Genomic DNA, 27,160 nt, shown 5'->3' on the forward strand with positions numbered 1-27,160 from the left:
TTAAGATTTTTTTTCAGATTTTAGTGATATTTTAGGGCAATTTTATCATCCAGAAAAAAAACCCGTCCGACCGACCGACCGTACTTGAAAAAAATTCCAATAGTTTATTCTATAATTTGAATCGCTATCTGGATTTACCTTTTACACTGCTACTGTAAATGTTGAAAAAAACAAACAAAAAACCCTTGATATAACAGATGGAACGCAGGGCATTTCCCCGGAAATTATTTACAAAAGTGGTTCCGCAATTGTCTGAAATCTGAATTTATACTATATTATTCGCACACTAACATCATGCCAAAGTTTGCTTGAAAGTACATACGGCAGCTGTTGTATTTTGTAGTAAAGTCGCAGTCATATCTGTACAATGACCACTATGAGAACAACTGAATGATGTTGATGTAGCGATCATCGAAAAGAAAGGTAAGATAGCCTCTGTGATATATCATATATTATACATTTTATCACAAAATATATAGAAATATATAGTTTTATGATCTTGTATGCATGTTGAATGAAAGTGATTATTTGGTGCAATCTCCTTTATTCATCTTTTAAAGGACGAGACAGACGCATTTTATACCAAGTGACAATCATTGGTAGCATACTCTCACTGAGCGTGTTTATATTGGTTGTATACCGGAAGATTATACGGCCATATCCATTGTTTTTGCAGTACTATATATCTTAAATAATCTGGCTCACTATAACAACGCTCATCGTGTATGATATTTAAGATTCAATATTATAATACAACTTGGACACAATGTCTATTCAAATATTTTGATTCAATTCTTTGCTTTAGACTGTTGTAGTTCATTTACGGTACTACTTCTTTTGATATTGATACGCTAAATATATAAAAATGCAAGGATAGTTTTATTTTGTTCGATGCACTGCATACGACATTAGAATATAAAAACAACAGGGTACCTGAAAAATTGTCAATACGTTAAATACAATGTCACACATGTCACCTATACTTACTCTGTTACTTTCATTAAAATAGTGTAATTCACAGCGCAAAGGCCTTATACCGTAAAATTCCGTCTACAAGCATATATATGCCTCTAAACGAGGTGTTTTTTTGACACAAGAGACAAGAGGCAGACACTCTCAACAAAAACGTTATTTGGAGTTTGAACAACTATATTACTGATAAAGGCGGCTGTACAAACATGTATATTTGTAAGACCGATCTATTGCAATGTTTTTGAGAAGGGTATTGGTCTTTCATATCTTTCGTTAAAAAACCCCTCGTTTAGAGGCATACAGGGTGTCCCAGAAAAAAATCCCGAGTGATTTAAAGTGGACGTAAGTCGAGAACTAGATATCAGAATCAAAAAATTTAAAATGTAGCGCATAGCCTATTTTACTGTGCATCACATACAAAACTTTTATTTGATTCGCTTGAGTGGTTGCGAAGAAATTAACGATTACATAATGTGCGCATCAATGCAGTTCATTCCAAGTTTGATCAAAAGGCGTTTTTCACATACTCGCTCCACCACATCTTAAAGTTTGTGTATCTCATTAAGTTTAGTCCACATAATCTATTTTATAATCCGACGGTGTTATGTTATTCATGCTTTCACTGAAGATGAATAACATTTTGTCCGAGATAATTTTTTTCTGCAATTGGAAGCTTTCCAACTTTAATTCTTTAGGTTGTGGAAATATGTTATATTTTAACTTTCTAAAGAACATTAATTTGAGCCCAGAATGGCAGTGAACAAGTGCTTACAGCTTTACGTGTGATTTTTGATACCATGCAACATTAATGTTGAAGTTTTAAAAGATTTAAACTTTGCATTACAATTTCTTGGAAATATTCCAAAAATATTAATGTGTGTGTGGAATTTTTTTAAGCCAGAAGGAATTCTTTATGCAATAATTCTCTATGCAACATTTATATCAACATTAACGAAAAAAGTACCGAGTATCATCTTACATGCAAGCTTTCATTTTCAATACCGTGCAACTTTTCAAATTTGAACAAACCCTTATTAAATGTTTTGCAAGAAACAGATTATTTAAAAAGAACAAAAAGGATTTCACTTTACAAAATATGAAGCCCATTGAGAGTTAACCACTAGTGCGCATTGTAATTGTGTTGAATGATCTTTCTTTCAAACTTGGAATGAAGTGAATTAACGCATGCGTTATGCAATCGCTCATTTCTTCGCAATCAGTCAATCGATTCCAGGAAAATTAGCGTATAAGATGCAGAATAAAACGGGCTACACACTGATTTTTAAATTTTTGGATTCTGATGTCTATTTCTCGACTTACGTCCAAATTCATTTGCCCGGTAATTTTTTCTGGGACACCCTGTATATGCTTCTAGACGGAATTCTACGGTAATATATTATTAACATCGTCCAACCGTACTGTGCAATACAGGCTGTCTCAATAAAAATAGGGCCTGCAGAATGGGATACATAACATACAAAATATTCATGTATAATAAAATGTTATTATAGAAGTTAGAACCATGACGTGTCTTTTATAAAATGCTGCAAAAACTATCAAAATCCGTTCACGCGTCACTGAGATAATTGGAATAGAACAAATCGGAACATTTTTGGACCATTCCAATGGGGAAATACACATTAACAATGATGTGCTGCATTGCGGTTTACAATGAAATAAATAAAATGAAGTTAACTCCCAGTGTTGCTTGGTGAGAGTTCAAAATCAATCAGTCAGTCAAGCAAGGAAGCAATCAATCAATTAATCAATATATCAATCAAGGAATGATTGTTACACCTTTCTCCTTGGGGTTAACAATATTTAAATTATCTTAAATAGTGTTCACATTTCTTAAACAACAGTAGAATATGGTTTCATCAAAACGAAATGGTCCAGATGATAGCATTGATGGTGATATAAAAAAATTGATAAACAACAACAGCCTACCTACCAACACTTGGTGTTCACATTATTTATTTCTCCCATTCTAATACGGCACATTTCTTTAATGTGTATTGGCCCATTGGGAAGGTCCAAAAATTAGTCTATTTGTAGTTTTCCAATTAACTCAGCGACGCGTAAATAGATTTTGATGACGTTTGCACAATTTTATTGAAGTTTTACTGCCGATATTTTAAGTAATGTCCTTCAATCCACAGGGCCTATTTTTATTGACACACCCTGGATATTCTTTCATAAGAAATGCACAAATTAGACTAGGATTTAGAGCTGAAACGCTTAATGTGACTTTTACAACATTTGTTACCCAAAAAGGAATATATTACAGTGGATATGACTTTCAAATACTTTTTCAAATACTCTATACTTTAACATGACCAATTAATATCTGCCGGCATTTCAAATGATGAAACTCACACACCGCAATATTCGTTTTCAAAACTGCCGCCAAAGAGAGAATAGTGTTAGGTCACTCAAGAGTAACAAATCCTTTATTCCATACAAGTATTGCTTCGTAACATTATAAATAATTGATCGAGATCGACTAATTAGTCGAAGTAAGAACAGGACACAACAAGAATATCTGCATCATAACTGTTTGCACACAACTTTGAGCGGAACGGTTACTAACTGTACAGATATTTAAAATAGAACATTTTGTCAAAACTGGGAATTAATGTATATTACACAACATAATTTACCATTTGCGAATAAACCTACTCTTGATCATGTTCGTTACAGATAACAGGAAGCCACTTTTATAAATACGAAAGCAAACTCTTTCACCGCATCATGGATATACCTAACATACTTCGGCTACTGGTGTGCCTCCTTCTTCTTGCACTGTTTTCAGAGAGCCAAGGTGAATAACCTAAAAAGACACACTAGGATCCACAACATGTTCATCTATCAGGGCATAGTTCTTTAACCACAATACATTGAATGCACTTTGAACATTTGGGTACAAAAACTCATACTCCGCAGCTTGAGGTAAAATTTTGCCCTATTATTGTTTAATTGAGGTTACTGAACTATGCCATTGAGATGAAGCCATTGTGGTCCATAGTGACAGGTCACATAGATGTCGTTATTATGAAATAACTATATAAATATTTATTTCGCTGACCATTATCAAAACCGCATGTAAAGGAAATATGCCCTACATTATAATTAAAGACAGAGATAAAAACAATTTATCGCGTCTGATGTCACTGTCAATTACGATCCTTGATTGGTTTACACAGGTTAATCAGCGCGTAAAAGGAAGACCGATCTATCTGGTGCTGATCGGAGAAAAGGAATAGCAGCAAATGGCGAAAAAGTTCGTACTTTTACAAGGCAAAAAGCAGCTTTTCTTGGCACTGTGGACATGGTGCCTTCACCAAAGAAAGTTTCCTACTATAAATACCTAACTTTTGAGATGGTTTGCATGTCGAAAGGTGCACAATCAACAATAAGGCGCCCGGTTATAAATCCGCGTTCAGCAAGTCATCATCACGACACTTGTAAACAAACCGTGCTCGAGTTTGATTGACAGGTGACGTCAGACGCGATAAATTGTCTTTATCTTTGTCTTTCATTATAGGCATATCTGATGTTTCGTAATTCGTTAATCCATGTACGATACCTCAGATCTAGATAGTTAGCTAGAGACAGACAGACAGAAAAAGAGACAGACAAACAGGACGAACAGAGATAGTTAGACTAAAATGACGACATTTCCATTAACTTGATTTTGCTTTTCTTCGTTATTGCTTAATATCAATATAAATAAACATGGATAACGAAGAAGTAAGTAATAACCGTGTTATTATATTAATGTACGGGTATTGGAATCATAGACGTAGATCCGGGGGGAGGGATGATACCCCCCAATATTTTGCCAGCGGGGATGGTCCATACAATCATCCTCCCAATGTAGACGGCTATGTGTGGATTTCTGACCAAATTAACCTCATATATGGTCATTTTAGCCCCCAAAGTGGAAATGTTTTCATATGTTTTCAATTGAGGAAAGAATTCACTTCAAAATGCCCCTCCTCAAGCATGCTCCTTTATACCTGTCTCAACTGATTAGTCCTTATATTCCACCTCATGGCCTTAGGGCAGGTAACAATGATCATCTCCAAATTGTCCGTTCCCGAACAAAGACCTATGTTGTTGCCGCCCCAATACTGTGGAACTCACTTCCGGAACAGATCCGCAAATTACCCACTTTTAATCAATTCAAATCGCAGCTAAAACACACCTGTACTGAATTGCATTCCTTGTGAAACTTTTGCCATGTTTTCTTTCCACATTATTTACTTGATCTTGCATTGTAACGATTACTCTTTATTGCTGCTTTTTTAATATGCTTGTTAGCGCATTGAGATCTTTTTTATGTTTATGGTCTTTATAAATGTGTTCTAATAATAATCATAATAGGTTGGGGGTTACAACGAAGTTTAAAGTTATGGATAGGGTAAGAATTAGTGTTCATTTATTGATTATTGATTTTTGGAATCGACCCGCAACCTTCCAGATTATTTTTGTTTTCCATCAGCATAGTGCAATAAATATTCTACCATCTTATTTTCAATATGTTGTAAACAGTGGACAGTTTATTTGAGAAACGACAAACCACTCCAAAACTGTATTTAGCATTCTGAACATAATCCATATACTCAAAAGTTTAGAGTTTCAAACTGTTTACAGAGTCTTCGTCACAGAATCCGTCCTTGACGAACTGCTTCCGCCCAATAGCTCCCAATGTGTACCACTTTAAAGACTCTTTCTTTCTTACAGAAATACACACGACAACATCTGGCAGGTTGATGGTTACATCTTCATTACCTTCGACATTGCAATCAACTACAAACTCATCTAGCCGTAACAAAACTGCTACTGCTTCTACGGTCCAGACTTCTGTCACCCAGACGGGAACCCCGTTCGCCGAGACGACAATTTATACTACCCAGTCCACCACTGGTAAGATTCGATGTAAACAGTAATGTCCTTGAAAGTCGACAAAGGTAAAACTATATAAGCAAAGAGTTCTTGTTTAAAAAAACAACAATAATACTAGCAAAGAGTACCTGAAGTATTTACATGACGTTAGATGGACGGCACCCATTTACAGACAAATAAAACAGCGTGGTTCAAATGACCCGGTAAAGTAGTCAACTATGCACCTTACTCTTAAAGTGTGGTCAAATTTCGACTTATTGTGGTTAAAATTTGACTAAAATCAAGGGGTAAGGTGCATATAGTGGACTACTTACGGGCTTAATTGAACCACGCTGTTTTAAGAGTGTGTCTTGTAAATTTAACTTTGTTCAAGGAAATATAACGTTCACATGACATTGTCTTCCAAGTTTGCAATAACGTATTTCAATATATAATAAAATTACTTTTTACGAACAAATGTTATTCATGAAATATTGAGTGATTAAATGTAAAACCTATGCTAAGCCAATTTTCTATCAACTGAAACAAAATGTTCTTTTTTACTTTGTATACTCAACTTAGTGCCTTCGAGGGAACGAGGTGGTTTATCTGGAGGACTTAAAGCGTTAGTAGCTGTCTTAATTTTAGTAGTAGTTATTGCATTGGTAATTGTTGCAATCATCTTCGTGAAAAGGTGGCATGGACAATATTACCCGAGTGGTATGTACCAAGTAGGTATGTATCATATTATAATTTAGATATAATTAACATTTAATCAAAATAATACAAATAAACGAAAAAAAAGTGCACGATTGAATCATCTGTACACAACCATACACGGGCCAAAAAGTAAAACAAAATGTGTATTAAGGATAGCAACTATATAGTTGTAAAGTGTGCTGAGGCTTGTGGATCAACGTCTAGGCGTTGTGCCTGTGCGTAGCGCACTATAAATCACTGCGCTTTTTTTTATGTTAAATTGTTGCGATTTGGTAGTTCACAGCATCTTGCGAATGGTAATGAGGTTTGGCAAATATTGCATTGATCAGTTCATAGCAAGTGTGTAGAAGAATTCAGTTATTCTTTTGTTGGTCATGTGGTTTTTGAGTTATGTTGTTAAGAGGGGTGAAACAACAACACTGTAACATCAACGTGTAATTTTCAATAACTTATTGATTTAGATAATGAAAATCGATATTTTAGCTGCTTCGACCAACATTACTACGTTTACCTTTAGGCACCACGTCCAATTTGGTCCTATAGAACTATCGGTGCCCGGTTAGGTACCGATGACTCTTAACATCACTCCGTGGAAATAGAGTAATTGTATCAAGCATAATAGTTAACAGTTGCATAATGTTATTGTTTTTCATTTAAATAAAAAACAAATGCACTGTACAAATATTCAGGGTACGATAAAAAGTGCCATCGGTACCTCTTCGGGCACCGATACGCTATAGGACCAAAAAAGATGTTGTGCCTTAGTAAAATCCTCATAGTTTTGTTAATAATATTTCATATACGGTAGCATGACATAACTATTCATTCCTAAATTAGGACTGATATTGTTATTGTTTCCATTTCAGGAATTTCTCCGCTGTGTGAAGATATACGTAATAGGTAAATAAAATAACGTAATACTAAAGAAATACTTTAGCTGATGGCGATTGGAAAAGAAAGACTGGATGACAATTATTCATAATAAGTAAGATTAGCATCATTGAAAAGAGCGGTATTGTATTCAATCTAAAGTCTGCACAAAAAGTAACTCAGCTGTTATAAATACGCCTATAGATTCAGAACTAATACTTGTTTTCACAATATTTCAACATAGCGAGAAGGATGATTTATTTACACGCATTTTGATACCCCATTCGCCAAATGTCGTTCAATATTAACAACACAGTAGTGCTTTTACAGAAAAATCCCCGAATTTAAAAGTTGCAGTTTACATCGATCAATGGTTATAATGTCAGCACTGTAAACACGTAAAGCCCGCCATTATCTTCGCGCTTTCTTCAAATCAATACAAATAACTGCAACTTTTAAATTTGGGTATTTTTCTTTCAAAACACTGCTGTATTGTCAATATTGAATCAAAATGCGCGTAAATAAACCATCCATCTTTTTATGTTGAAATATTGTGAAAACGATTATTAGTAGGTATATCACCTCAAAAATAATCGCAGCAGAAACGCGTTATTTAATGTTCCTACATTATTAAGCTTTATTAAAGCATCAAAAATCAAAAAACAGAATTGAAATCGGTCAATGCATTGTGATGTAATGTCAATTTAAAGATGCTCGTAGATGGAATGAAATTCTGCCACAAATGGCTGTAATGACAAAATTGGCACATTTCGAGATTTTGAAGGTTTATTTGGACGCTTGCTTGGAAAAACAGCGTTAATTTAAATAGCACATGTTAAATGCCTATTTTTCCTGACTTCGTTACAGAAAACAAAATTAAAAAATCCATCATTGAATAATTATAATAAATTAATCAAATATACTCTTTTAGCCATTTCGGCCAATCTGCAGACAAAAAAAAAAAAAAAAAATGACTAAGTTCAGCTTATTAATATGCAAAATTGATGCCAATAGAAAACCGTACATGATATAAAGGTGCGGTTTTTTTGCACACATATGTATACAAAGTTCTTTCAATTGATGACAAAAAATACACAAAAAGTAATTAATTATGCAGATTAGGTAATTACAGCTAATTATGTATTTATGATATTATTATGCAAATTAGGCATGAGTAATTTTTGGTTTTTTTTTCAATATTTAATGAACGTCTGTTCATTCATCATAAATCTTTTAAGTATGATCCTGTTATGAGGTTGAATAAATGAACTGCAGTTAATTATTTAAAAACAATACAAAAAATTAAAAGTTTGACATTTTGACGGTGTCTGGAATATAATTTTCATTTTTACTATAAACATGGTATGTGTCACCATTACTCAAAGCCAAGTCCGAAAAGTAAAAATTAAAATTCAGTTGCAATGAGACTTTAAATTAACATTTTGTCATCTGGATTAACATGGGAGGATAATCGGTAAAATGAACAGCAATTTTAATTTAAAAAAAAAAAAAAAATAGTATGGCCTTGGACACACACAATGGCTTAGAGCTATTGTGGTTTGAAACTTACTCCCTAAAAAAACATTGATTAATGTTTTGCTTCAACTGGTTTTAGGAAAGTGTTTCATTTGTTGTCGACGGAATTAATTTACATGCTAAGAAAGATTAGTATTTCAGCTAAATGGTGGTAGTTCCTTTACTTCAGTAGGCCTATATTTACTGATTTATGAGCGATCTTCAAAAATCCATAAAAACAGGCAGTAGTTCTTAAACAAAACAATTTTTAATTTGGGGGACCTGATGGTAGCCTCAGGAAGGCTTCACACACCATATATTAAAAATTCAAACAATTTGGATAAATGAAGCATATGAAGAAATTCATTTATCGACATGGATGTTTTCTAAAATTGGCCAAATTTGAAGCGCGCCCTTTTCAATTCACTGTTATGCTTGCATGCACAGTGTAGCAGAATTATTGTGCAGCCACTGTGACATACCTATTATTAGTTCTGAATTCATAGGCGTATTTATAACAGCTGAGTTACTTTTTGTGAAGACTTTATGTTTGTTGACATACACAGGTGCTTAGTGCAATATGCTTGTAGTACAGGACGATCTACTCAAAAATTGTATTCATCTATTGCTATGGTAGTTCATCCGATTATTACGTCACTTCTACGGCAAATTACCCTACATCTGCCTAAATTGCAGTTGCATTTTCACATCACATATCCCTATATCTGTCTGTGACCACGCATGATTGTAACCCGTACGAAACTCGGGGAGCTGATCCTGGTTGCGAAGGTTATTTGTGGAATGTCTAGGGTGTGTTGTTTAATGGTTTATGGAATGATGTTGGGCCATAGCGGTCAGCGACAACCTGTAAAGTGTGCTGAGGCTTGTGGATCAATGTCTAGGCGTTGTGCCTGTGCGTAGCGCACTATAAATCACTGCGCTTTTTTTTTTTTTTTTTATGATTGTCGTTATAATCAGAGACATTCAATGACGCAGTTGAGTCAATGATTGACATTAAAGATAATAATTGTGCGAATTATATGTAAATTATTTCCATAACAAGTGACTTTCGTACAGATGCTGGCACTCTCACTACATGAGGTATGGTTAATTAAATGAGTTGTATTATAGATAGGCTGGTAAGACATTCAACTTTGATACATTCGTATTGAAATATTTGATCAGAAATTTAAAATTGGTAGAATTTTTTCTAACCTTGTTATTACAGCGTCGTTACAGAGCTAGATGACAGGAACACATCAAATGATAGAGTAACGAATTCCAACGACAATATTCCCTCGAGGCATTCAGGTAAAAATAAGGCAGGCTAGTATACAAAATTATGTTTAAAATTCGGTTAACATGATTGCTTAAAATTTGGTGATCATGTTTGTGCCCGGGCTGTAATTATCGACACCACCAGGATTTAAGAAAACAGCCGGACGATTTTTTAGAAAGGACTTGCCTTTCTAGTTACATTGACGGTATTGTTACAATCAAACACTTTTACTAATTAGTGTAATTTTTTAATTAAAGTCATCAGTGGAAGTCGCTATGTTTCGATACTTAGGCTGTAGTGATGTCACATTGCACACATTGGGCGGGTGATTAGGTCGTGTGATAGGCGATATTGGCAACACGAAAATCAGCGCGAAACGGAACAAGAAAATCGAAAACAGCCAAGGCTGTTTCAAAATAGCCCGCCAATGTCATGCAGGGAAATTCGAGGTCATGCATTGAATTGGTTTGAATGAGGAATACTACGGGAATCAGCTCCTTTTGTTAGAAGTCACACATGAGTGAAGTGGATAACCTCCATACGGAAAACTAGCATTGCCCACTCGGCTGTATCGATACTTGAGCTGTAGTGACGTCAAGAAATGATCGAAAATGATTGCCCCCTGATACCAGGGAAATTAAAGATATTTTAATCTTTATAAAGGAGATGTTTTTTTGTACTTTAAACGAACTAGGTATGTTTATTGTTCATAAACAATGATAATAGGGCAAAACATAACACGACCGACTGATCCCTTTAACTTTACTGCATGTCCTCAGTCTTGAGGAAGTACACATAGGCATACAGCTTTATGGTACAAAAGGTACTGCATGAGCTGTTTTGCTTTCCACGAAGGTTTTTAAACATATAAAAAGTATAGTCATTAGTAATAAAAGGAACTTATTATATGGTAAATAAAACAGAATGTATATTATTATTGCATGTATCCTTAAAGGTATGGTCAAATCTGAACAAGTGCAAAAGACGTATGACGACTCAACAACTTACGCAAATGTTACAGCTAGTCTTGCTTTTCCAAGAAGTAAACTAGAAATAATGAGAGAACTTGGGCATGGAGAATTTGGAAAGGTGTTACTAGCAAAAGCCAAAGGAATCATGGGAATTAATGGAGAAACGGACGTGGCTGTGAAAACATTAAAAGGTACGCTGTCACAACCCAGTCACCTCACTAAAATGATCATATGAATAATTCTACAACTGGTCTTAAAATCAAATCATTTTATTGCATTGATAGCGCCATCTGTTGTTATTAAGTTTATTATAGATTAAGCTTGATAACTATTGTTTTGGAGCAATATTTCTTTTTTGTAACCTTGCGGATGTTGTCCAGGAAGCTGTTCAATGTCAGTGTATTTTGCTGTTGTGTCAGTTGCACAACTGCTTGGTTACTGACATGTATTTAGAGTAGAGTATTGAAGCAATCTTGTGTGCAATTTTGATGCATTTTGATGCGCATGATTTTCAGATATGACCTTTTGAAAAATTATAAGTTTCTATTTGGCTTAGTGTATATTTTTTAGCTATTTTTAACATAGAATTTCTCTTTCTTTATCAAAATTTTCATCTTTTTCTGCCTTTTTATGGTAATTCTTATTCTATAAATTATGTTTTTTTGTGCAAATTGAAGGCCCTATTTACCTATATTTTAAATTCTATGTAGCCCAATAATAAGAATTATTCCTTTTATTTCATGATAGATATTTGTTTAGAACATTTCTTTGGTATTTGTTTCCCATTATTCTGATGTTTTATTGTCATTATACAAGTGTCTACCCCTTGTAAAGATGTAAAGATGTAATATTTAAGATAAATAGCGCCATCAGTGTTCAACTTTGTTTAAAAATGAAAACAGTCCTAGATACCATCAAACAACTAGACCCTATGCAATAGACCCTATCTAATACGACGTCTCTCATCCTCATTTAAATAAAATTCGGTCCACCAGGAGTCATCCACGGATTCGCATGATAATACTATAAACAGGTGATACGTATGAATGGTTGTGAAGGACCTGCTATCTTAGACAATCTATAAACCAACTGGAAAGGTATAACAATAATTCCAGCCACGTTGGAGGATAATTCTCAAATGCTAAAGGGACAGGTCTCTGAATCGATTCTCAACCATTCATTCCTACCACAAGTCTTATTCTGTTATTATGTGAAATTCCCCATGGAGACCACATGGAGGAGAGGATTGTACTCTGTCATGGTAACTTCGTACCCTACAGTCAATCTTAAATTTTCCTCTGTAGAAGATGCGTCATCTTCTGATCGGGAAGAATTGCTTCAAGAGGTCGATCTGATGAAAATTCTAGAACCACACCCTAATGTCGTTCGCCTCTTAGGATACTGCACAGAAAAAGGTATGTATTTGATTTGAATGAAAAACTTGACCCTAGGGCAAATAGCAAAAAATTTGCATTATAATACTGGTAATTGGAATTTGAAATTAACCCAGTGGCAAATTATACACCCACTAGGGCAAATAGTAGAAGTAAACGAAAGCCTGCAACAGTGCAGTAGTTATTGCAATATTAGAAGAGTTGTTCACAGACAACACACCGAAGACTAAGAAGACTTTCCAAATTTTTTCAGTCATTTGATTATAGAGGGTGTCTTTTTTTTATATAAAAACATCTGTGTTGAATATGCGTGTTTGTTTCACCATGTTCACCTATCAAACGGGCAACCACAAATTGCTCTAATTGTTCTTACACATTATATATTTATCATTTATTATAATCAAAGAAAGAGATAAAAAAGAATTTATGACTTGCTGATCGCGGCGGTATAACCGGGGGCCTTATTGTTAATGTTGCACCTTCAAACATACAAACCATCTCAAAAGTTCGGTCTTTATAGTAGGAAACTTTCTCTCGCGAAGGCACCATGTCAACAATGCCTAGAAAAGTTGCTTTTTGCCTTGTAAAAGTACGTGATTTTTTCACCATTCTCTGCTATTCCTTTTCTCCGATCGGCACCAGATAAATCGGTCTTCCTTTTACACGCTATTAACCTGTGTAAACCAATCAAGGATCGTAATTGACTACAGTGACATCAGACGCGATAAATTCTTTTTATCTCTGTCATTCATTATAGACCCTATTTATGTCGTAGTCGAATATATGGGCAACGGTGACTTGAAGACATTCTTGAGACAAAGTCGAAGTACGAAGAAAGATAATATATATGACAATCTTCACAGCATTAGCGCATCTTTATCGTTGATGCAGTTGATTACTTTTGCAAGGCAAACTGCAACGGGAATGGAGTACCTTAGCTCACAAAAGGTATGGTCTGTAATTACCTGTGAGATGATAATGATAATGATGACTATGATGTATTCTTTGATGATGCTGATGATGCTGATGATATTGATGATGATGATTATAATGATGATGATGATGATGATGATGATGGTGATGCTGCTGCTGCTGCTGCTGCTGCTGCTGATGATGATATTGATGATGATGATTATGATGATTATTATTATTATTATTATTATTATTATGATGATGATGATGATGATGATGATGATGATAATGATGATGATGATAACGATGATGATGATGATGATAATGCAGATGATGATGATGATGATGATGATGATGATGATGATGATGATAACGATAGTGATGGTGTTCTTAAGTACACACATTTCAATATTGTTTCTTGCAGTGTATACATCGTGACCTGGCCGCTCGTAACGTACTTGTCAACGATGAGCTTGTTTGTAAAGTCTCTGATTTTGGATTAGCTCGTGACGTCATTAATGTAAGGGTTTACCAGCGGCAACGTGAAGAGGTAATTTGCAGCAAACATTGCAGTACTGGCCAATAATGTGCCAATAAAGTCCAAAACTGGGCCAGTACTGGTGCTAAGCTAGACAATGTTATATTTTCTGGCTGAACATGCCAGTGTGTGGGTAAAAAAGTGAGAGTCAAAAGAGTTCAATGCCGTTGTGCCCGCATTTATTGGCCCAATTACGAGGCCCAATATTGGCCCAGTTAAGTATTGTTTGCTGGGTATAGTGTTAAAAAAATCTTAATATTTAATATACACACTGTAGTTTAATTTTGTTATTTTATTCTTCAATGACTGGACAGGATAATAGTTATGGTTCAATGAAAAAACAATTAAAGAACGTAAATTTTAGTGTCTTCACATTCCTAAAAACAAACATGATCACGATAGGTGTTCCAATAACTCATTACATTTGATTTGTGTTTGTTTGTGTGTTCCCTGTTAGTTACGACTTCCCATACGTTGGATGGCTTTGGAATCTTTAGTTGAGAGTGCATTCACAACAGAAAGTGACGTATGGTCGTTTGGTATACTATTATGGGAGATAATCACTCTAGGTATGCTTACAAAAAATATTTAGATTTCGAAAATATATTTATGCCTTATTATGTTGGAAAAATAATTATCAAGTACGAATCATATAGTTTTATCTAAAACAAACTCATATTCACCATAAAAACGAATAACACCAGCCGGCTCACATACACAACACGCGATATTCAAAATTCCCGAGCCGAAATTGTCTAGGGCAATGACGTCAATTGTGATCAATTGTCGCCATTACTGTGACGTCATTGCACCAGACAATTTCGATGCCAGGGAATTTTGAATATCGCGTGTTGAGAGACAGCTATATTTATTCCTTTTTATGGTGATATGAGTTTGATTCGCGCTTGGTAATTATTTTCCTAACATTTAAAGTCATAATTTTGTGATTGCTGAGACTTTCTTTAACACATTCTGGCATGAGGCCACCGAAATACGTAGGAAGGTGTTATTTGTATGTTGATTTTTCTTGCTATAGTCAAATACTTCTTTGAACATATTCATCAGGAGTGTAAAAAGTCATAAAGTTCAACATTTATGAAGACAAATAAAATTTCTACTCACTGTTTAGACAGTTTCGTCATCCAGGTCGGGCGACTTCGATTATCCGTCTTCGATTATCCGTTATTTCTCATTTCTCGGGTATTAGTCGGATCAACGAAAAATCAGCGCAGCCATTTAGTATTCGGGATTTTTTGTATAGATTTGAATGTTTAAGATATGTTGATTGATACTCTAATTTCACCGAGATGCATGCTGAGAGTCATATTAATTGTCCATTACGTAAGAAATGAAAAATACAAGTTACCCTAGATTTCATTTTAATACATTCGTGCTAGTAAAATACATTTACTTTTCTTATATAATTATTGTTATTGTTTCAGTATTAGTTTACTTACGTATCACGCATGTGTACTGTTTTTAAATCAATATAATCATTATGTTTTTAAACAGGTGCAAGACCATATCCAGGTACAGATACCAAGGACGTTGTAAGTGGGTTAAAACTTGGAATGCGTATGCCGTGTCCGACGCATTGCCCACTAGAAATGTGAGTAGTAAAACAAATCTAATACGCTGTACTCTTGCTCTAGCTCGTGGTTCTCTTAACGTCTTCTGTCTCTATCCACCAATGTGTATAATAGGTATCGTATAACAAGTGAATTCAGGCCCAAACGGCAATGAAAAAAGGAGAAGGGTAATAATTCGGCATGTAGACACTGTTCGGGGCGAGTTTTACTTCACCTTATTTTAATGACCGCAATGCTCATTATTATATTAATACTTACAAACATAATATTGTAACTAGAAGGAACTTTGTGCTCACAGAGCATGAACACGGCCAGTAGTTATCAAGTAGAATAGCCCCTTAATGACATTTAACACCAAATAGTTATGTAAATACCGTATAGACACTGCCAAATGTAAATGCAGTATGTAAATACAAGTGACGTCACTCTGTTATATTATGTATGTGCGACAGAAGAGGTATTTTGGCCAAAGAATATAACTATTATATGGAGATATTACATAACAGTTTGCTCAAATAAAATCAATCAAATGGCAATTCGAGTAGAAACACTGATCTCAGTATCTCACACACCACTACCCCCTGAGGAGGGAGCCAATAGGAGCCTCTGAAATTCTCTCCTGGCAGCTTAAATCTGTCTATTTATTGTTTGTTATATGTACGTTTGAGCTTACGCAATAATTGTATATATATATGAAGAGCTTTGTTTCAAAACCCCTTACATCCACTTTTGGCCAAATTGAGTTATTGGCATAATATTATAGTGTGGGTAAAAATACACATTTTGGTGGTTGTTTGACCTTCATACTACCTTCCCTTCCGGAGTTATCGCATATTTCCCGTTTGGGAAATCTTAGGGAATTTCCGGAAATCTGAACTTAAAATGAATATAGAATTGTTTTGTTTTAAATATTTTGATGTATAATGGTAGCCTGGAATGTTCTTCACCTATTAAAACCAAAAGGAACTGTTTTTGGGTCACTACGTTTGAAAAAATCATTTTAATTAACAAAAGGTGTAGCTTCGGAAATACCCCAAAAATGCCATTTTCCCGAATTTAATTAAAAATTCATGATTAAAAAAGTAAATAAGATATTTCAATTTTTCTTTTTGATTTTCAAAGCATTAGTCAAGTTACATAATGTAGTGCAAACAAATGGGCTCAAATTTGATTGCAAAGGTGGTCTCTAGAAGAGTGTTAAATTTATTTTGTTGCAAAACCCCTTACATCCACAAAAGGTGCGATATAAAAGAAATAATAAAATAAATAGGAAGCCTTGAAAATTGTCCCAAACCTATTCTTTTAGTTTCTATTCATCAACACTTTATCCAATCCCAAATTGAATCAAATCGAACAAGTAATACTTGCACAATTAAAAAAAGCTGTTTTTTCTCAAAAAGTCAAAAGTGGATGTAAGGGGTTTTGCAACAAAGCTCTTCATATAATGTGTATTTTATATTAATATTGCGAAACAGATACACTATCATGGAGTCTTGTTGGAAAGCTGATCCAAGTGAAAGACCATCCTTCACAAGCATCGTTAACATGTTGCATGATCTTCTAGAAATGGAATCGGTAAGATACTGTCAAGCATTAACAGTCATCCGTAGCCTTGTAAACAAAATGCGAAGTCAATGCAAGAGCTTCAGGGATCCATGGACAAGGAGCAGTGCAGTGCAGGGTCCTTTTAATCTTCTTTATCAACCATAACCCTTGTCCATTTAATATTCGCTTTTGCTTGGGCCTGAACGCGGTTGAACCCTGGGGGCCCTGCACTTTGTCTACCCTATCAACTTACTTGCAACACCTCTGTATAAAGTTAAATGAATAGTGTCCGACAATCACAACATTATGCCTTATATGTTAGAAACATAATTGAATACATGAATACAAAAGCCACCTAAGTCCATGCGAAGTTATTTTGAGAGAAAAACCCGTGTATCATTTTAATTCCTTCAGTTAGATTTACCTGGTCAATATGGTAAGTTTTACGTGCAAATGAGTGGATTAACCTGTATTAGGTATGACGATTAGCATTTCAGGGACTTCGTGGGGGTCATGTTAAATTTTGAACTTGTTGTGTTTTTTTGAATCATATACAAAGACAACAATGTTAGAATGAGATTACCACTAGTAAGATAATACAAAATAAAGCACACATGTATGTATAATGTTGATAAGCATTCTGCCATGTAATATAAACCACACACTTTCCTTGATTAAACCCATTTTTTGTTCAAAAGTCATTCTCTAGCAATGAATGTGTTACAAGTGGACTTTTATACATACTGGATTTCAATCAATGTGTTACAAGACTCAAATCATGGAATTGGGTGATTCTTTCATACATGCTATTTTTCACATGCCCAATAGACACAGAGGATGAATTTGAGTTGTTCTTTCATGCATATGACAGGCCTATGTATAGCAACAATTTCCCATGCTTAACTCAATTTGGCCAAAGTATGGACTTAGGTGGCTTTTGTATTCATATATTCAATTATCAAATTACGTTAGAAAGATTATTATTTTTGTAACATATAAGGCATAATGTTGTGATTACCGGAGACTTTCTATAAGTAAATCTCACATAACAAGATCTGACAATACTCTGACTCGTGTTTCGCCTTTTTTCTCGTTATGCACTCGATTGCTCTCGGTCCTCTTTCTCCGTATTTTGCTTAAACCTCTCACTCTCCTCATCGTTTCTTTATCGCTGTTCATTGTCCCGAGGAGTCTATTCAAAGCACAGCTCTCTGTAATTAGCAGCATTTGCACCCGTTATGTGTTTCCCGTATCTGCTTCCGTTTTCATGCATTTGAAAAATAAAAAGAATATAAATATATCTTAAACAATCATTCTTGTCTTTTTACAGATGCACGCAGCGATGCAGGCTCCAGAAGAATCGTTGTACGAGGCGACTGAAAAAGCTCTTGATAACGAAAAGTTGTAAAATCATTCGCTTTGTTGATACTTGTTGATATTATGATTATCTTCCTTTTAAATCAATAAATCATTATATTGACTGTATAATGTCATCTAAATATAACTAATTTTGACATGTTACTAAAGCGTAATATAACTATAAATGGATAATTGAAAGATTCTTGTGAACAAATCCAATACTTAGCACTTTCTCAAATTGACGGACCAATTCCTGCACCCTGACGGCTGCTTCCGGTTAGAGCAGCCGTTTTATGTTATCCTGTTACGATATAACATATTCAATGAACAGTATGCTTCGACTATAATATATAAATACGTACTTGATCACCTTTGCACTTGATCACCTAACAGCTTGTAAACAGTAAGTCTCGAAGTGACTATTGACACAGCGGCTAGTATTTTAAGTTTGAACCGAACAACTAAGGCAAAGCAAAAAAAAAAAAATTGAATTTACTACCAGCGCCAATGGCGCCAATACGTATCACTCCTTCCGTTATGTTACGGTACGATCTTTTGTTGTGTAGATCACCGTCCCGCACGCCATGCACTAACAGTGTTATGAACATCGCGTATGCGTTAGACTAATATTTCCATCGTAACATCGACGGTTCCTGCGTTTTATTCAACATCTCGGATTTGGATAAAACTACAGCACCTAGGGGCTTGATTTTTTTCAGGGTATGTTGATTTAATAAAGTACAATCTAATCGTGTAAAAGAACAAAATTTTGAAAAGTATTCAGGGCGTCCTCCTCAGCAAATGTTATAATATGGCTTTAATACTTACTATCATTTTCAATGGTATGAGGATTTGGTTACGCTTGCTGCTCTTGATATGTCGTGCTCGTGAGTCAGGTGCGTAGACAGGGTGTCCCAATAAAAACAGAACCCTCATGGCAACCTCTTTTTCTCCTATTTTTGAACAGTTAATCAAATATATTTTGGTATGTAAAGAAACCTTTATTCGTTAGCTTTAATAAACCGAAAGAAATATTTCACAATCAGCTCAAAACTTTTGAAGAAATGTACCCGTTTTTCACTTTGCCCACGGAGGAGGTTTGGCAATTCAACGATTGAAAAGGAGTACACGTACCATGCATGAATATTAGGGATTCCACAATGATTACTTACAAAATAACGAACTTGATTAGGGAATGGGCTTTACCGATGAGCTTTGGATTGTGTTAAGTGTCATTAACTTGTGGGCAAAATGGATATAGGATAGGACTTCTCTTGCCATACTTGCAATTGAATATAGGAATACAAAACCCACCCAAGTCCATACATTGGCCAAATTGATTTAAGCATGGGAAAGTGTTGCTATACATAGGCCTGTCATATGTATGAAAGAACAACTCAAATTCATCCTCTGTCTATTGCTTGCTTACTTGCTTAATTCGAGTGGTGTCCTCGAACTGTGATGGCTTTCCACAACTTCCTGTCCTCCATTGCTGTCTTGAAGTCTGTTGCCTCCAGTCCAGTGTCATCTTCCAGAATATCAATGTAGGTCAGAGCAGGTCTTCCAGGTTTCCGCCTCCCATGCTTGGGTATCCAATGAACCATTTCTGGAACAGTGGCCAGCAAACCGGGTTCTTCTTTCCCTGATCTTGTGGCTTATTTTGGGAATATCTCCATATAGGTTTGCATTTGACATATGTTCCTTCCAATGTACATTCGGAACAGTTCTTAGCATGCGGGTGTAACAGCCATCCAGACCCTTTGCAAGTTTAGGGGTGATGGTCCATGCTTCGCAACCATAAAGCAGAACCGACTCCACTGTTGCAGCAAAGATTCGGAGCTTGAAACTCCTGGTAAGAGTTGACCTCCAGATTTTCTTAAGTTTACTGCACGCCCTCCATGCTGCTGCTTTACGTAACTTTACATCCCTTTCAGTGCTTTTCATCCAAGCGCCTAGGTACTTGAAGTCATCTACCTCCTCTAGTACTATACTCTCATTTGTTGTGATGTTTTCTCTTCTGTTATTGTAGGACATATACTTTGTTTTACTTCCATTCATCTTCAGGCCCACTTTAGCAGCTGAAGTCTCCACTCTATGAAGCAGTTCTTGTGCTTGGTGTATTTCCTCAGACAACAGTGCAATGTCGTCATCAAAATCAAAGTCTGTCACCACGACTGGGCCAACTCTCCTACTTCGTCTCTTTTCCAAATGGAATCCTAGCTCCTGTCTATTGAGCCCACTTGTAACACATTCATTGCTGGAGAGTGACTTTTGAAAAAAAAAATGGGTTTAATCAAGGAAAGTATGTGGTTTATATTACATGGCAGAATGCTTATCAACATTATACATGTGTGCTTTATTTTGTATTATCTTACTATTGGCAATCCCATTCCAACATTATTGTCTTTGTATATGATTCAAAAAACCACCCAAGTCCAGAATTTAAAATGAACCCCACGAAGTCCCTGAAATGCTAAACGTCATACCTAATACAGTTTAATCCACCCATTTGCACGTACAACTTACCATATTGATCAGGTATATCTAACTAAAGAAATTAAAATGATACACAGGTTTTTGTTTCTCAAAATCACTTCCCATGGACTTGGGTGGGTTTTGGATTCATGTATTCAATTACATTTTCTTGATTATTATAGCCTATTTGTTTTATTATGTGTCTAACTTTCTTACTTTGCTGTTTCTTGCTTTCTTTTTTTTTATTTACAACAAGTCATTTTCTCTTTTTGTGATAAAAAATGTGCTGCTTTGCCCTCTACCCTGTTGCCTCCTTGATGCATGAGGACCAGGGCTGAGAAAAAACTCGAAATTAGGTATTACAAATTTATGTTTTTTAAATCAGCCGCTTCTTTTTTATATATTAGTAAATTGTGATATTACAATCCTTATGTATATCAATATCATGAGAAATATTAGGCCTAAAAGTAAATAAATAATTTGAGGTTATAATTTCATCGTGATCAATTGAGACTAGCATATAAACCGTGTTAAGTCCACAAGCTCATGTATCTGATTTCCCTGTGTGATTATAGCCGTGTTCGCACAGTCGGATTTAAGTCACTTAATACCGGTAATAAGTCACTAATACCGGTTATAAGTCGCTTATTACCGGTAATAACTCACTTATATCCGAATGTGTGAACACGACTAATGTATTGCAATCTATAATTTATGTTGGCGGAAAATCGATTTTAAACGTCTTATTTTCCCCCCAAAAGGGTCATTTTCATTGTCCTCATAATATTACCTTGCCAATGATATGATGTTGTTCGAGCAATATACCTGACCTTTACCGGTTGATTAACTGCCATTTTTAATTTGCCGGTAAATACACAACACTGATATATTTTTCTTTGTTTGTTAGGCTTCCGCACTTTGTTTTTATGTGGGGGTGGGTGTGTGGGGGTGTGTGTAGGGGGGTGTGTGTTTATTTTTTGTAAGGTGGTTCAACACTTTTGCAGGCATTTTCCTTTTGTTGCATCTCCTCCATCTTGTTTTTTTAAAATTATTTTGGTGTTAATTAAGTATTCTTCATACACTCTTAGAACCACATAACCACTTGTATTGAGAGGTTGCTGCGTGTAATGCACTCCCCCATCGGGGCTCGTGCATTGGACGAACCAACATCTCGGTACGCATGCATTATTTTGTAAAATTTCACTCTCAACAAGTAAGATGCATTCATTAACCTATAATTTGTATTTTTGATGGAAACAAATTGAATTAAATTGAAAAAATTGAATTGAATTGAAAAATATATGGCCGCATATTGGGCAAAAATGTTTGCAAAAATAGTTTACAGTAACATTTGGAAAACATTTAAAAAAATTGTTATAGTGATTTGTCACACAAAACGTTTTAAAACGTTTTCATTACCTTTATATAATCCGACATTTAAATGTTATTCAATTAAACGTTTTCAAAATAACATCTCTGCTTTCATTGGGCGGTTTAAAATAAAATGTAGGTACGTTCATTAAATTCATTTATCTTCTAAATTAGAGGAATTAGAGGCTTACATAACTGATCAAATTGTGTTATTTTCATGATAAAATTTTATGAATTTTATAAAACTGTTAAACAAATATATAATAGTATAATATAAGTTTAGGGCAAAGGGACACAACGTCCTATGCAGAGAAGTCAAGTAAGTCAAAGTTTAAATCCAATAATTATATTATATTATATTATATTATATTATATTATATTATATTATATTATATTATATTATATTATATTATATTATATTATTTCAAATTCCCAAGAAATTGTCAACTTTTTCAGAACCAAATCAAATTTAGTATTTGAAGCTTAAACAGTTATTTTAATAAAACCAAAGCTGGTCTTATTTAATTATTATCAATTACAAATACATTTTGTTTCATTTAATGAACATACTGCTTGTTTGTTATTTACTTCCCAACCTGCTGTACATTAACTGTATAAATGTATTGTATAAAAATAACAGCAATGAGAATATATATGGCAAATGATTATAAAAAGATTGATGACGAACTGATAAGTATGATAAAATTACCAATATGATTAGAAAGCAAACATTTACGTACACTCACCGGAGCGCTTTCACCGGGTCACCAGGGTCTCCAGCGGATGTTATTGCTCTGAAGATATTTGTTGCTAGTAATGTAGTTCTAGGACACCTCCGATGACGTCACATATGTTGATGACGTCAAACTTGAAGATGTTGTGCCGCCCCCTTGGTTCCGCGGGGTCAGGAGGTTGTCCCAGACAGGGTCAATGTCCAACCCTTTGTCACGGTTCAGTCTGGGTCTTTTAGTTCTAATATGGATTGCTTCCAAGACCCTGCGAGGGCAGTCCTTGGACTCCCTATCTAGCACACTACTTCACTAGCAACAACAATCTTCAGAGCTAATAACATCTGCTGAAGACGCCGGTTGACCCGGCTAATGCGGTGAGTGTACCAAATTTGAGTAGCGTAGATGAATAATTTTGCTTTCTTTTTTTACGTTAACCGCTACGTATGAATATACATCATTATACCAATATGATGTGTAGAAGAGCTGAAGAGACCAAAATGTTATCTAATTTACTGTTGAGAAAAAAAAGCGTGTTATGCAGAATTTTGTATCCTATTCTTCACCTAAAGTGAAATAAAACTCTCAATGGTGAATTAATATCATGTGTTTAATGAGTGCTGTGTTTATGTGATGACCTCCTCGAGATTAATTGCATCAAGAAAGGATCTGCGAGTGAATAAGTATGGGAACATTATTAGAGGTGAAAACTGATGTATTAGTCCGAAAGGCCCTTTCAGCAGTGTCGTAGTCAGGATTTAGGAACCGGAGGGGGGGGGGGGGGCAAAACTTGTTAATGTACGGACATATTTTTGCAGACGGAAGTTGTGAATGGTTGCACCAAATTATGTTTCAATGGTTTGAAAAAGTGAAGAGCAAAAAAAATATTAGTCCATTGATCACCCAAATTGTTTTTCACTAACGGCCTCACATAAACCGACGCCCATCATGAGGGGGGTCTTTCATTTTACCTCAATATTTCTGTTTCAAATGACCAGAAAACCTTCATGGAAGTTGGTTACTATTTTCATAATTTTGGCAAAGAATAACTAAACTGAAATTTGACAAAAATCGTATATTATGTTTTTTATCGAAAATATAAAACCTAGGATTAAGAAAAAATATAAAACCGAGTTAAAATCAAATTCAAAAATGAAGTGATCTAACAGCATTTATGATTGGTTAATAACTTGAAATGCTTATTTCAATTGCCAATTATGACTAGGCTTTAAACTATTTATGGTCAGGCTTGTATTTGCAGATGATCTTATTAATACCTTAATGCCATCGCCATTTCTTTCAACGTACTGTTTGAGCATATTTATGTGGTACAACTGCCTAATTTTTCGATCATATCGTTCTGAATTCGGCAGAGTGAAGAATCGAGCATTTTCAGTAAATTGAGTTATTGTATGCTTGTGATTGTGTTTCAGGCGATCTTTCATTTCCACCAAAGATTAATGATAAATCTTACTTCCCGATTTAGATATTGAAATGATGATTAGGACGAAACGCGCCTAAGTGCGATTAATGAATTCGACCAAAAGACGTATCGTATACTTAGCTATACAAGTCAGGTTGATCTATTGTATAGTATAGCTGGAAACTCCCGAATTTTCTATATTACATGTCATATACTGTTATATTTGATACCAATGGGTAGCTATAGGTATCTTCTATCTAGTGATACCAAAATAAGTACAAACAATCCCGATATCGCTATGGCGTAATTATGTCACAGCGCCGTCGCAAAATTGGGAAATCACAAAAATATAGGCCAATATTGTCTTTTCTACTCAAAAATCCTTTATTTCAACTAAATATTGCGGTGATAACTAATTATAACTTATAAACTAAGTTTAGAGTCTATAGCATTAGGAAATCAGAAATCTTTACACAAAAACCCTCAAATCAAGGACGAGTGCAATAGTTTACACGAAGTTAAATGCGGATTCGTCCCCTTATGTAACTCTTTGCGCAGCGGTTGACACTTTTTGGATTTAGCATAAAGCCGAAGAGCTGTAAATACCCGTTTTGAGAACATGCAAGTGTTGCAAATAATTGGTGAACATTCACTTCTATAATATACATTTCAAATGAGTGTTTAGTTCACGAATGTTCACGAATTTTTAGAATGACCAATGTAATGGTACCAAGATTTTCAAACGCCGTTTACCCAGAACGGCAATTTTGCGTATTCGGCACTCTGTCGTATTCATAAAGATATGTATAAAACAACGGGTCACGTCGTTTTATTAAACATCTCCACAAATAGATTTTACCACGGTATATTAGTTTTTAAACTACATAACAACCGTGCTAAATCAAAATTATTGAGGGTGTCCTCTTCAGTAAATGTTACAATATGGCTTGAAGCCATCGGCACTCATATCGTCATCCAAAGTCGACACGTGACATTCAGTTACGAATTATATGACTGAAGTTAATTAAAGAGAATACATGAATTTGGAATTTTATCTAACATTTTATAGTAACCAAAATGTAGAGGGGGTTATTTTGTGAGAAAAATGCAAAATTAGTCACAACATTTATCAAGGGGTGTAGTACCACCTTAAGTCTAGAAATTAGCTAGTAATTTTAGTGTATTCAAATACAATACAATCGCGTGAACATCATAATTTTGAAAATAATTGAGGGTGTCCTCCTCGCAAATGTTATAATATGGTGCGAAGCCTAATAATATAATGTCATTGTGTAGTTGTAACCAATCGCCACTCAAATCGTCACCCAAAGTAGACACGTGGCATTCAGTTGCAGAACTGACATTTCTAGATAAGTCCACTGATTCCACTGTAGCATTCGATATCAATTGATCAGCATAGCGCTTTAAGAGTTACTAAAGGACGACCTGTTTCTCTATCAACGTTACAATTTGAAGAAGATGAACATAAAAAGAATATGACAATGGAATTTGATGTTTCTTTTATTTTCATCATCACCATAACATTGATAGGTGAGTGCACATTTTTTATTCAAGTCTTGTGTAGAAAAGAGAAAAGAAAAGGGAAGCCGGTATTTTAGAGCATATATACAAACTTAAATGTATTGATGGAATACAAATGCATTTTTGTATATTGATATCAAAGGATAGCCATAGGACTCATCTGTCCAATGATACCAATAATAAGTACCAGCATTATCTAAATGACGTCACTATCATATCATAGGTGCGCCCAAGCATAACTCAGAAATATTCCATATTTGTACAAAATAATGAAGTAATAGGCCAGAAATGATTGATTTTGCCTAAAATGTCACACATCCGCACTCAAATCGAAAACAAAAAAAAACCCAGATTTGTGGCTAAATATGAATGAAGAGTATTAAACTCTCTTTAATCTCTTTAATTTTTTGGCAAGAGCAAAAATAAATATCAGCGGATTTCCTCTGCCCTTGAAGTCTGATTGTTGTTATGGCTCCGCATGGTCCCAAGATTAGTACAAGTCACTTGGTCGCATACAGGGTGTCCCAGAAAAAAATTACCGAGCGAATAAAATTGAACGTAAGTCGCGAAATAGACATCATAATCAAAAAATTAAAAATGCTGTACATAGCTTATTTTGTTGTGCACCACATACGAAAGTTGTATTAGATTCGGTTGACTGGTTGTGTAGATATGAACAATTGCATAGTGCCTGCATCAATGCAGTTCATTCCAAGTTTGATCAACAGGCGCTTTTTTCATACTTGTTCAACGCTTCCTAAAGTTATGTGTATCTCATTAAATTTAGTCCATATTAACTATGTTATAATCCGACGGTGTTATGTCATTGAAGATAAATAACAGTTTGTCCGAAAAAACTTTTGCAATTGGAAGCTTTCCAAATTCAACTCTTAATGTCGTGCAAATATGTTATATTTTAACTTTCCAAAGAACATTTGAGCCAAGAATAACAATGATCAAGTGCTTACAGCTTTACGTGTAATTTTCGATACCATGTAACATTAATGTTGAAGTTTTGAAAGATTTAAACTTTGCATTACAATTTATTGGAAATATTCCAAAAACATTAA

At 34.8% G+C, this 27,160-nt stretch overlaps 1 protein-coding gene across 1 annotated transcript; it reads left to right on the forward strand.

The window, feature by feature from the left end:
* Window positions 1-343: 343 nt before the first annotated feature.
* On the forward strand, window positions 344-20,087 carry LOC140169600 (tyrosine kinase receptor Cad96Ca-like). Its single transcript, XM_072192863.1, has 14 exons — window positions 344-423; window positions 3,673-3,793; window positions 5,719-5,901; window positions 6,442-6,594; window positions 7,446-7,479; window positions 10,193-10,275; window positions 11,199-11,405; window positions 12,519-12,629; window positions 13,366-13,556; window positions 13,945-14,070; window positions 14,516-14,627; window positions 15,571-15,667; window positions 17,123-17,222; window positions 18,523-20,087. The coding sequence occupies exons 2-14, from the start codon at window positions 3,724-3,726 to the stop codon at window positions 18,598-18,600; spliced, it is 1,545 nt and encodes a 514-aa protein (XP_072048964.1). The 5' UTR covers window positions 344-423; window positions 3,673-3,723; the 3' UTR covers window positions 18,601-20,087.
* The last annotated feature ends 7,073 nt before the right edge of the window (window positions 20,088-27,160 follow it).

Source organism: Amphiura filiformis, chromosome 14 (genome assembly GCF_039555335.1).
Source record: "Amphiura filiformis chromosome 14, Afil_fr2py, whole genome shotgun sequence".
Taxonomy (NCBI): Eukaryota; Metazoa; Echinodermata; class Ophiuroidea; order Amphilepidida; family Amphiuridae; genus Amphiura; species Amphiura filiformis.